Below are 13,817 nucleotides of genomic sequence, written 5' to 3' on the forward strand. Positions count from 1 at the left end.
ATTTTCAAATAGTTTCCAAAGTAACGCATCTCTCTTTAATGTCGTGTTATGTAATTTAATGATCATGAGTATGCGTTAGTACTGAATGTCTTGGGCAATCAAGTCATATAGAGATAAGAATGTGTCTTAGAACATATGAATAGCTCAGTACTGAAGGACTACATGTGAAGGTACTAGAGCTAAGTTCTAGACATGAGTCTAACGACAGGATCCAGTCTACTTGCACATAAGACAGTTAAGATTAGGAAAAAGGTGATGGACAAAGGCGACATACCTTATCCTAGGAAAATACGAGGTAAGGTGATGGACAAAGGTGAAATACCTTAACCTAGTATAGCATGAGAAAGACTAGGTAAGGTAATGGACAAAGGTAACATACCTTAACCTAGGTTAATACGGGGTAAGGTAATGGACAAAGGTGACATACCTTAACTTGTGTTAGTATGAGGAAAGTTAGGTGGAAGGTAGTGGACAAAGGCGACACACCTCAACCTAGAGTAGCTTGGAGAGTTGGAACAAAAGGGCTCCTTCTCTCAGCTAAGCAGTTAAGTAAGGTAGAGAGTTGGACAAGAGGGTTCACTCTCAAGAAAGAGGCCAAGTATTGAGAGATGAGCAAGAGGGTCACTCTCAAAGTAAGAAGTAATCCAATTATATACAGATGTGATATGTTATGTTAATGTTTATGTGAATGTTGTTTATGTTTACATCTAAAGCTTTTAGTATTGATTCTTAGTTCTAATGTATAGTTATGTTTTTAAAAGCTAGTCACTCACTAAACTTCTAGCTCATGTTTTCAAATGTTTTCCCCTTCCCCAGGTAGCGGTCAGTTCCCAGAAGACATCTTTGTTGTTGCTCTACCACTCAAAGACTCAGGTTGATGGAAGACAGAATTGTTGTTTTACTTTATGTTTGTACACATGTGTGAGTGTTCAGGGACTAAGATATGTTGTTGGGCTCATTGTGTAAGTTTGTATGTTGTAATATAGATAATCCTGTAGACCCTGTGTCATGTTAATATAATAAAGTTCTGGTTAAGATGTGCATTAAATGTTGAGAATGTATGTATTCATGATTTGAATCAGGTTAAGAGGTTAAGTTAGGCAGTAAGTGCCGGCGCTAGGCTGGTAACTGCTGCAATCACATCTCCTTCCACGTTAAGAGGGTAATCTGGGATGGGGTGTGACAAATACATTTCTCCATTTAATCTCTTTAATTAATTTTAAACTTCATGTTTAATATGTACAAAAATTAAATTTGTTCTACCATTTATATTTTCCTCTATAAAATTATGTTTCAAACATTTCAAATACATCATCCAACACATTTCGTACTCATTATAAATTAATTAAAACATACAGTGATATAGTCTTAGTTATCTAATCTCTTTCATTACTTTTAAATTTCACATTAGATATTTATAGTATTTAAATTTAATTTAAAGTAGTATTTAAATTTAATTTAAAGTAGTATTTAAATTTAATTTAAAGTATATTTATTTAACATTTTTATGTTCTAAAAATTTGGAACCATGTGCATTGCATATGTGATCTAACTAGTCATCATAAAATGTACATGTCTAATACCAAAAAGATGATCTTTGAGCATCTAGCTATAATCCTGATAATTCTGTAGAAATTACATCAATTTAATTTTGAGGTGAAATGATGTGAAAATTCAATAAAATAATTATGAATGAAATTAAAAATAAATATATGTTATTTTCTCGGTTTTGGTTTCTTGGAGAAAACTTTGGGTCATTAAAAAAAAATAAAACTTACATCAATTCAATTTTGAGGTGAAATGATGTGAAAATTCAATGGAAAAATGTTTGAATAAAGTTAAAAATAAATATGTTATTTTTCTCATTTTTGATTTCTTGGAAATGAAAGTTTTGGATGATAAAAAAGAATTAAACTCACATCAATTCAACTTTAAGATTTTGAGGTGAAATTATATAATTCGTGTAATCAAGACAAGTTCATAAACTTTAAAAAGTTTTCATTGAACTAGTCTCGTTGTAAAAAGAAGAAAAAAAAACAAAATTTCGAAAAATAGGGTGAAAATAAAAAATTCAAACTTGTCAAAATCTCGAAATTTTTTAGATTTCGACCGAAATTTTAAACTTTACTCGTAAAGAGCAAAAAATTTGCAAGAAGTTTAGATGGGAAAAAAAGCGAAAGCAAAGTCTATGAATAAAGTGGGGTGATTCGGAACAACATTACACACACATGATGGATAATGCGGTTGACCAAATGAATATAGACTATTGACCATTCTATATAACAACGTAAAAATATACTTACTTAGTTTGATGGGACCTTTTTAAACATAAAAAATATTTACAAATTGATGATATTGGTTACTTTGAAACTCTTCTATTTTAATTTTTACATTTTCAAGTGTTAAAAGTTAGTCTTTGTACAGTTTATCTGTCATTGTTTTACCACGTGCAATATATGTGTATTTTTAAATTTTTTAAAACATGATTCAATATAATTATTTTAAAATACTATTTAAGATTAATTTTGTATATTATTATAATATAATCTTACTTATTTTAATTCTTTTATGGATTAAGATATATGTTTTAGTCGGGTGTTTAATTGTTTTCTAAATTTAGTTTGCATGGTTTCAACATTTTTAATTTAGTTCTTTCTGTTTTAACATTTTTTTCAATAAATTTCACACTTTTGGAGAACATTGAAATTCGCGACAAACTTAAATGGTATAATACTTAGATAGAAAAAAAAAAACTCACCTTTCAGGAAAAAAAAAAAACTATATTCTCCTCTAAATTTTTAAGAAATTTGAAGAAATTTCAAATTTTTATCCTCTCAAAACTAAATATTATATATAGATTTGTTATTAGCCAATTTTAAGACGGATGACTATAATAAAAAAGGTTTGAACGTAAAGTCTTAATTAAACTTCTTAAATAATAAAATTAATAATTAAAAAAACACACACACATCTTATATGTTAAAGTATAAATTTAATTTTGCTCATGATTGTACTTAAGAAAGTAGTACATATCAATTGTTATAGACCTATGCTTACTTTGATACCGACGTAACTCTTTATTAGACATTTTAATCTTAATCCATATATATACATCAATTTCTTAATTTCTTTTATATAATAAATATTTTTTTTATAGTAACGCATGTTTGTTTAACTTATGAAATATTTATTTTAATTAAGGTGTGAATATTAAATAAAAATGTTAAAATGAATTTTATTTTTCAAAGTTTTTATTTCATTTTTAAGTGACATGGCTTAAAATTGGTCAAAATGTTATTAATTATAATGATTTTCATAATCTAAATTAATTATACTATTTGTTCTCAAGTTGGTGTTTTTTATTAGTCTTAACAATGTTATATTTCATATATCATACTTCTATGAATGTAATAGTACTATTCTTTGTATTTTTTAATTACCAACTTTAATATATATATATATATATATTTATAGTAAAAAGTTTCAAAAATGTATATATTTTTAAATATTTTTATATTTAAAAAGGCTCATATATATATATATATATATATATATATATGGAATATTTCTGTTCTGCAGGCTTGAAATTTGGAGGAGGTAAGAAGGAACCTAATTCTCCCATTGAGTACAATTGATGGGCAATGTGCTGGCTTTGTCTTAGCTTGGAGGTTTTGCATCCTTATATCATTTTCTTAATTACATTTTAAATATACTTATTTTATTATATTCCATGCATCTTTTCAACCCAATTAAAAAATATTTTGTCAAAATTAATATAAGTCACTGTATTTTTCTTGTAATTATAGGTTTAATTTCCATCATCCTATTTTGTTCTACTGAATATATATATACAACTTGGTTAATTCAACAAAATTTAGGACTTTTTGCGAAAAAAATGTTTGATTTAAAGTATTTTCTTGTTGATGAATTAAATTTGACTGTCTATTTTTAATTTATCATCAATCTTTATTGTTCTGCATCACAAGTGAATTAAACAATGCATTTCAATAAAGACAAAGGAGAAATATTCTAATTCCGTCATTTTCCGTAATTTGTTAAAACACGTTATTATTTTTCGATGTGTCCAATTATTTTGAATTTTACATAATCATTGTAAAGTATTTGATAAAAGTAACTATTTTACATTTAAAGAATGATGAGTCATATAAATTAATATTTTTTAAATATCATGTCACCACGAACTTTATTTAGAACTCTAATTATTTTAGAAATAACGTTACGTGTGATAGAGTAAGTAGTTTGAATCTTTAAAGTAAGAGGTGATTTAATTTAGAAGTTTTGATATCAAATATAAAATAACAAATTATAAAGCTAATTATAATTAGCAAACAAGGTAAAATTAGCACATATACCGATATGCAGTGTACTTAAGTTAGATATATTACCCTTATATTTACTATCAAATCATCATATTATCTTTATTGTTAGATATAGCTAATTATATTATCTTTTAAATCATATATAGTTATTGAACTAAAAGAAAAAAAAACATATATTAATGAACATTCATTAAATTTATAAATCATAAGTACCCTGGGAGCTTTTAAAGAAAACTAGTATGAACATCTAACCATTAACCAATTTTCGATGATATATACATAAGATTAAATTATAACAAATAGAACTTTTTTTTTTTCAAAAGTATCCCTATACATTTAAAAATTGCAATATTATCCCTCGGTTTTCATAAATGTTTCAAAGTTATCTTTGGAGTATAAATTCTATAGAATTCGAATAGAAATCGGGACTTGGAGCTATGTGGGGATGACTTAAAACTATTTGGTAATTCAAATCTTCATTCTATGTCACATGCTCAACCATTTCACATCTCAATTTTCGTTCAAATTCTAAATAATTTATACTACAAGAGTAATTTTGAAAAGTTTATGAAAGTTTAAGGGTAATATTGTAACTTTGAAAGTATTAGAATATTTTTTAAATAAAAATAGAAGTCCGTGAGTATTTGTTATAATTTAACTTTTATATAACGAAGACTTATCATGTTATTTTTTCAATTAAGATACATCCCTTTCTTGCCTTTCAAATCTAGAGATAGAAAAAGAAATATAGGTGAGAGATAGCCCACAACACATTTTCTTTGAGTGAGAGGAATATAGCCCACACTTTGTTGTCAAAGCTTTTGCCCCAAATTTTACTCAAAAACAAGGCACCATTTATTATTATCATTATTATTATTATTATTATTTTTGGTAAAGAGTGGAAAGAGAGAAAACATTAAGATTTGATTTCATTTATTAACTACACATTTTTTTCCCAAAATATGATTCTATATAAAATTTAGGTTGAAATATCATTTTGGTGATTTTATATTTTAGGTTTCATTTTATTTTAAAATATTGGGTTCTCAATTGTTTAATTTTAGTCTCTATATTTATAATAAATCTTAAATTCCCTCTAGTCTACATTAATCTGTATGTTTAAAGAAGTCTTATACATGCATAAGAGTTTTGCAATAATTTTAAAAAATGTATTAAAATATATTTTTTAAAATATAGATATGGGAACAATTTTAAATTTTTTATTTTAAAATTATATCCAAACTACCATAAATAAATAATAAGATTTAAATTTAAATTTAATAAAAAGTAAACATGGATATAAATATATTCAAACAAATGCCAATAGAATTATATTATTTTACACCAAAATAGAAAAATCGAAGCAGACAAATAGAAACGACTACTTCTTTTCCAAATACACAAATGGCAACCAAGTAGAAAAAGATAGCATGATTATATATAGTATTTAGTAAAAGATAAGATATAAGAAAAGTAAATATTTATAGAAAAGCATAAAGATATGGAGAAAAATGTTAAGAACAACATGATATGGATGAATTAATAAACAAAATAAATCTTATTAAAAAAATATAAAGAAAATGACAATCTTAAATTGAAAATGGATCGAGCACACTGGAACAAGAAAATAAAATAGTAATAGAAAAAAAATATATATCCTCAAGACGAAGAAGTCAAGATTCAAATCTAGGAGTGTGCAGGAACCGATCAAAATCGAAGAATCAGACCGATTCGACTGGTTTGATCCGATTTTTCAGAAAGAAGCAACTATCGGTTCACCAAGTAGCCGAACCGATTGATTCGTTTCGGTCAACGATTCTTTGTCATGAAAAATCGAAAAATCGAACCGAACCAACCCTATATATTAATATTTATTAATATAAATAATATTTATTAAATATTATATTAAGTAAAAGTAGTATTAAAAATTAAGTAATACTGATCAGTCTATAAGCCCAGCTCATAACATAAATCCATAAGTCCAATCTTTTTGTCTAATTAAAACAAAAAACAAAAAAACCATCGGTTATAAATCAAATCGAATCGACTTGAACCGATTTAGGTTGGTTTGGTTCAGGAACCAAAACCGATGTAAATCGGTTTCTACGATTCTATTTTCTTGATAACCGTGGACTTTGGTTTGGTTCATAATTCGACTGAAAACTAGATCGAATTGAATCGTGCACCCTATTCAAATCCACACTCTGTGTTGAACTAAAACATAAAATGATTAATCAAAACTAAAACATAAAATGATTAATCAACCGCATAATTTATGAATTATTAATGCTCACTCAATCAAAATGGGTCCCATTAACATATGTAAGAACCAAAGCTCTACTGATTCCAGTCAATCGACCTTTTTCTTAAAACGCACCTATGACAAAACTATATGGGTAAGAATTTTGTCTAACGAACAACATTTTGAAGCCATATATATATATATATATATATATATATATATATATATATATATATCATGAAAAGAAATTTACATTTGGACAAACTAATAAAAAAACAGTAAATCTTGTTGATAACCATTTGATCTTCGAATTTTTATTTTAACAAATTGTGTTTGAATTCTTAAGGTAATATTCAAACTCTTACCAAAACTCCAAAAAAACAAAAATAAGTTTAAACTTGGAATAAAGTATGATAACATTTTAAGAAAGTAGATAACAAAACAAAGAAATTTATAAAATAAACTAATATTTATATACTAGTTATTAAAAAAAAAAAATCAAACAATTATCAACTGGAACTAACTTGCCTTAAGAATATAGGTGGCAAATAAAGTATGAAATCAGCAGCAAATTTTGTCCAACAATTTTACGAAAATCTGGGTAGAAAATTTGTCCAACTATGACCTGTACAATATACTTGAACTTTTAGAAAACTTGATAAGTAGTGTTTATTGCTTCATGTGCCATGAAAGTTGGAGTCATTACTAGAAATATAAATCCATGGTAGACAATCCAATTGATGATCAAAGCCAAATACAAAATACAAAACCTTTTCAATCTTCAAGTGAAAATCTATTAAAAGGATCCAAATCATTTGGGCCACACCTCTTTACTGAACTACACAGATTTGTTCATGTATCACCTTCTAATCTTCACAGTTTTAGGCTCTAGCTTCTAGCGACATTACTTACTGACCCCTTTCTTCACCTCCAATCTGTGAGAAGTGTGAGCCGTTACATTTCTCCAAAGTTTTCACTCTTCATAGCTTATTCCTTGGGTTTTCGAGGTGTATTCTTGTTGCCGTATATCAAACCAGTTTCCTGGGGATCGGGAATAGGTTTCCGCTTCTCAATATACCGATGAGGATCCACAGCTGCTAGAGCAGCCCTTTCCTGCTGTTCCCGTTTGAGGTCTTGGGAGGGCTTGACCCAAAGGAAGTAAGCGAGGGTTCCAGCAACAACCCAAGAAGCGAGATTGGCACTGCCTCTTAGACCGCCCATCGAATTGCCGATGAAGGACCTGACATTCCCAAACGATCTCCTCCAACTGCTAGGAATTGTAAAGAGCAAGAGACGAAACAAAAGAGAAACCAAGGAAGAATTCAGAAGACGAACTCTATTTCAATATACTTGATATTTAGAAATATTTAGTGAATAATCATTTTAATATCTAATATTAATGCCCATAAACAAGAATTACAAGGTTAGAATTAGGTAAGGATATTCAGGGCTAGAAACCAAGGGTGATTGGACGATGACAAATGTAGCAAAAATCAGCATAAATTGAGGGATAATTGGGCAAACACATGTATAATTTGTAACAGAAACATAGAGATCATATATGAAGGCTCAACCAAAAAGAATATTTTGTAAAATAAAGAAATAAAGGGTAACTGTCTGGCAAATCAGAAAACGAACAAAAGAAAACAAAATTGAGTATAAAGCAGAAGATAGAGGAAAACAAGGATAAAGAAGATGATAGACTAAATTTCTTATCACTGGAAGAAATAGAGAACAAGATGCTAGAGAGGAAACCAGAAACTGGCATGGAGTAGATACATTTGATCTTTGAGTTTTCCTAACAAAGAACAAATAATCTATTTCAACCCCCAGGTGCAGAGTCAGAGAGTTCATTTACAACAGTAATGGCCCGTCTTTGCAGAATTTCAGACCAACACCACTATACCAAAAGACAATAGAAAACTAAAGAATACAAATATCTCCTCTTACTAAAGGCTCAAAGCCTAAATTAGACATCAGATTAAAAACAGTGCCTACTGATACCAAGAAGCCATCAGCCACATAAGAAACTCCAGAAATAATCTTTGATTGTAAATACCAAGCTAACCAATCTAGCATTAGCAATAGCGTAAACTTAGTCCACCCATTCAAACTCCTGCAAACTGCTGAAGAGAATCTGAGAGCACACATGCGCCCCTCTACAGCCTAGTATGAAACAAGGATACAACCAACAGAATAGATCTTTGTTCAAGTAAGGACGTTCTGCAGCCAACTATGATATGATCTCTTAAGCAAAGTCTTTGACTGAGATGAATAAGTGACCATGATCCAAAACAAACCAAAAAGAAAAAAGAAAAAAAATCAAAGCAAGACTTTACTTGGTTCAAGGTATCTTGTTCAGTAAATTTGATCTTTCTAATCTATTAACCTGCCTCTTTCATAAGGAAAATGTTGTATATAGTAATTTGTCCTAACATTCATTATCCAAACATCCACGCGAATATAAAACCATCACAAATGGGAAATTTCTAAGCAATCAAAAGGATAAAAGATGCAAAGAATCACAGTAGATATATTTCAAATAAGACAAATATCAGCCCATTTTGATAAAACCATATTGCAAGGCTTCACGAAATTCTTCTCTAATCTTCAATGCCACCCACCAAACCAACAAGGAAAAAAAACCAATAAAATTTTTTAGAAAAAATAAAAAGAGAGATGGATAGAGAGAAAGAGAGAGCACTCTCAAACCAAATTCAGGTACCTCGAAGTCATGAACAGATTAAGTGATCAAACGCGTCTAAACTTCAAAGACGATTACAGCCAACAAATAACACAAAACAATTATTGGCGATGCCTGCAAAAACTAAACAAAAGAGTGAAATTCAATTACCAAAATCGAAGCAAAAAAAGGGTCGTAATGAAACATTGAAAATCAACAAATCCTTAACATTAGCGATGGAAGAGAACCCTAAAGTTCCAAACTGGAACTTAGTGAAGACAAGAAACAATTATTGTAAATAATCAAAATAAAATTAAAGCGGAACGAATCGAGAACTGACCGGAGCTAAGATTGATGTAATATCGCTCTCCTAATTGTGCAGGGCCAGTCTCGGACCAAAACCCAAAAGTCTGACCCTTCAAGCATAGATAAATCCATGATTGGATTGAATACTAGAACTGATAATCCAAATTAAAAGAGTTGGATTTGATTAGTTTGATTCTTGGATTGAGTTGGTTTGAATTTTTTCTATTTTGAATAAATTTGATTGGATATCAAGTTGGCTAAACAATTGAGACCTAACCCAATCTAACTTAAATTACATATATATTAATAAAATATATATTTCTCTTTGTTTAAACTTTGATTACTTTGAGTGGATGAATTTATGAATTTTTAATATTTTTTTGTTATTATATTTGTATTTGTTTAAAGTTTATAATAAATATCATATATATTTAGGGCTGTTTAGATTTTCTTAAGAAAAAAAATATTTTTCAAAAAACTCATTTTTATTTAAATATTTTTTATAAAAAAAAATTGGTTAAAATACACATGGAAAAACTATTACGAGGGGTTGTTAAGCATTCTAATTTCTTCCAAAATGACTTATATTTTAAATTAAACATCTGAAAATGTATTCCAAACATACATTTAGTTTTTTAACATTTGAATTTTATGAGATTTTAGCTATTAGTCCTGTGTTGTAGATAAATTTATGTGTTTAAAATTAATAAGAAAAAAAATAAGTTATAACCCAACAACCCAATCCAACCTAACTTGAGTTTTAAGGATTGGGTTGGAGACTTTTATTTGAGTTTTTAGGTTGTCAATCCAACTAAGCCGAATTTTTTGGTTGGTCCAAAAAACACTCTTAATCTAATTCAATCCAACCTATGTCCACCCCTATTGAATATGGATACTAATTACTAGGTCGGCCCGTTTAGGACATATTTGGATCGTCAAGTCAACTTAGTAGATTTCTTTAGATCCAATGTAAAATCTTTTTTAACTTCTAAATTTCTAACAACATTTATCAAATTTTAATTGTTTAAGATTAAAAAGCCAAATCCAACACGATTTAATTAGCATTCGAGTGTGTTACCACGAGATCTGTGGTTCAAATCCTCCAGTTCACTTATAAAATCCAGAGTTCTGAATAAATTGAGATTAATTATCTTAAATTGTTGGGCTTTAACTATTTTATGCCTTTAATTTTAGTTTTTTGAGTCTAAATTAAGGTAATTTGGTTGAATCTTTGGAGATTTTGGTGATATTGTGATAAAATATTTTATTTATATTTTTAAAATTTGAAAAAAAAAATTGAAAGAATTGGGATATTTGGAATTAAAGGTGGGTGAAAATAGGTAGTTCAGTTTTCAAGCGACATCTTTCACAAATTTTTCAATTACCAAAGTTTGAACCGTTGGATCATGTTGAAATTTGGTCAATTTGTTCAAGACATATATGGTATTGTTGGATCGTTGGATCTGAATGGTTGGATCGTTTTTTGAAGCTCTAGTGTGTCCGTAATCGCTGTTAAATATAATTTGTAAAATTGGAAACCCCCCTTCTCTCTCACTCTCTCAAACCCTCCTCATGCAAGACCCTCACTACCAGCTACTAGCCTAAAAAATTTGCACCAATTTACAGCAGTGCCCACTACCCATCTATGATTGCCACCACCGCCACCGTCACTAGCATCATTGTCATCAAAATTGATATTTTGGGTAAGTTATTGTGTTTTATGGGTTTTCTTAGAAGATTTTGAATACCCATCAAATATTGATCAAGTTTTGACTTACCCATATTGTTTTGATGTTGAAATCGGGTTTTACAAACTCTTAAGGTGCTTTTCGACAAAATTAAAATTGTTTGGCATCTCTTTTTGTAAGGTTTGGGGTCTTTATTGAGAATTTTTGGATAACCACTAAGTATCGGCTTAACTTTTTTTAATTGTGATTTTTTGAGGTAGGATTAGAAAGTCTAAAGTTGTTGTCCATTAGAGTTAAAGGTTTATTTTGATGATATAGTTATTGGATCATGTTGATTTTGAAGCTTTCAAGAGGTTTTGGATCAAACCACGTGTTAGGAAAGTTGTTTGAAGGCTTTCAGGTTAAGTTGTGATTGAAATTATGCCCTAAAGGTAGGATTTAATTTTGGCTTATGTTTTTTATTTATTCAGGATTCAAGGTTTTGCAAAGTTAAATTACTAGCTATTTGGATTTAATTCCAAGGTAAGTGATTTACTACCGGTTCGCTTTCGAACCCAAGTTGGTATTATGAGATTGTGAGAGGATTTTGTTATGTTTGATTAATGGATGAATTGTTAGGATGTATTACTATGATTATCGTGTTATGTTGTGGCTTGTTATGAATTTGGACGATGTATGTTGTATGTTGGATTGATGGTGAATGTTAGCACCCCTATCGAACATTGGTCATCCCTTGAGTATATTTCAATGTCCTTATGAGATCACCACCTACAATTATATTATTTTGTCTCTTCGGAGTCATTTCCTATGAAATCGTGCTTTCGGGTTCGCCCCTTATGCTTATGCCTATGCCTATGTCAGAATGCACACCTTTGTCTTGATAGGGATACCAACCTGTACATCGAGTGTGTCACACTCCCTTCTCGACTACCTTCTTAACCTAGGAAGAGGTATGAAGACAGTAGATACCAACCCTCTTATGACATCTAGGTTGACAAAAAAAAAACCCGCAGGGTCGGGTCCCTAGGTCGAGGAATCCCCGATTTGACTGGGGTATGGGGTCAAACTGGGAAATTTATTCGGGTCCCCGTCCGAGAACGATATCCATGCCCAACCCTGACCCCGATTAAATATTTTATATTTTTTAAATATATATTTAGATATATATAATATATAAGCCAAAGCCCAAAGTCCAACTCCCAATTAATACTTCTACTCAAAAGTCCAAAGTCCAAGCCCAAACCTAAAAGCCCTAAACTATAAAATCCCTAAACTAACACTTTTCTTTCTTTCTTTCTTTTTTCAATTGTTATTTGGCAATTGGTACTTGGCAACCTCTCTTCACGTCTACTCTGTTGTTCTTCTTCTTCAGTAATCAACGAGCGTTGTCCAGTTGATCGTCGAGCAGCTTATTCTTACCGTTCTTTGATCGTCGAGTCGTTCACGTCGACACGAGGCAGGGTCTATCCATTCGAACTGTTCACGTTGAGCAGTGACAAACATTCACGTCGACATCGAGCAGAGCTTCCGTCTCCTTCATGGTTTTCGCTCTTTCATAGTTCCGTCCAACGTTCAAGTTGTCGTTTAAAGTCTCTTTCACAGCTTTCGTCTCCTTTAGTCGCTTCTTCATAGTTCACGTCTAACGTTCAAGACTCGGTCAGTGTAAGTTATGAACTTTGTTTTTTTTTTTTTTTTTTATAATCAGATCATTGTTTGTTAAAATTTTGAAATTATTTGTTGCTAATATATTTGGAATTTATTTAAATGTTTAAATTATTGTTGTGCTTTACTGTATTTTTAAGTTTTTTATATTGGTGGCGATGGTTAAAAATTTAACCATTGTAATTTGTTAATTCTATAAAATTGAATACTAAAAAAAAAAAATCTAGGAATTTGAGAGTTTAGGTCCAAATATAGATACACTTTCAAATTAGGTCCGAATATAGATACACTTTAAAATTAGGTCCAAATATAGATAGACTTTAAAATTAGATAAACTTTAAAATTAGGTCAAAAAATTAATACTAAAATTATGTATATTCACAAGCTCATATTTTAAAAAACTAGAATTATGTCTTCAAATATAGATACACTTTAAAATTAGGTCCGAATATAGATAGACTTTAAAATTAGGTCCAAAAAAATAATACTAAATCACAAGCTTATCTTTGCTTTATTTTGTATAACTTGTTAGGTTACAAAAAACAATGTCTTCATCACCTTCTACAAATAAAGATTCTTCAAGTTTTATTTCAAGTCCAAGTCCAAGTTCAAGGCCAAATCCATCCCCAAATTTAACTTCATGCTTCTCGAGTGATGATAATTTAAATGTTCATTATTGTATTATTCTTGCTGAGGACATTGAGAAGAGATCTTTAAAGAGGAGATTGACATCGGTTATTTGGAACAATTTTAAGAAGCAAAAAATAAATTGAGTAGACAAGGTGGTTTCTAACTATTGCAAACGAAGAATAGGGGTGAAAGTAAAAATGGTACCAAACATTTGCATGACCATATCAAGATATACACCTATAAAAGATAAAAGGATATACGACAAT

General features: G+C 29.5%; 1 protein-coding gene across 12 annotated transcripts; it reads right to left on the reverse strand.

Annotated features, from left to right (window-relative positions):
• Positions 1-7,226: 7,226 nt before the first annotated feature.
• On the reverse strand, positions 7,227-9,845 carry LOC120067145 (subtilisin-like protease). Of its 12 annotated transcripts, none has more exons than XM_039018629.2 (3): positions 9,606-9,845; positions 9,308-9,409; positions 7,227-7,849 (listed from the first exon to the last, which is right to left on the reverse strand). In XM_039018629.2, exons 2-3 carry the CDS (start codon positions 9,316-9,318, stop codon positions 7,570-7,572), a joined length of 291 nt encoding a protein of 96 aa, XP_038874557.1. In that variant the 5' UTR covers positions 9,319-9,409; positions 9,606-9,845; the 3' UTR covers positions 7,227-7,569. The 12 variants fall into 12 exon arrangements, with proteins under 12 accessions (XP_038874557.1, XP_038874523.1, XP_038874547.1 ...); XM_039018595.2 differs by having other exon boundaries at positions 7,227-7,852; positions 9,606-9,746; XM_039018619.2 differs by having other exon boundaries at positions 9,308-9,400; positions 9,606-9,744.
• Between the last annotated feature and the right edge of the window lie 3,972 nt (positions 9,846-13,817).

This window comes from Benincasa hispida, chromosome 1 (assembly GCF_027475165.1).
Source record: "Benincasa hispida cultivar pf3 chromosome 1, pf3_genome.v1.1, whole genome shotgun sequence".
In the NCBI taxonomy this organism is placed as follows: Eukaryota; Viridiplantae; Streptophyta; class Magnoliopsida; order Cucurbitales; family Cucurbitaceae; genus Benincasa; species Benincasa hispida.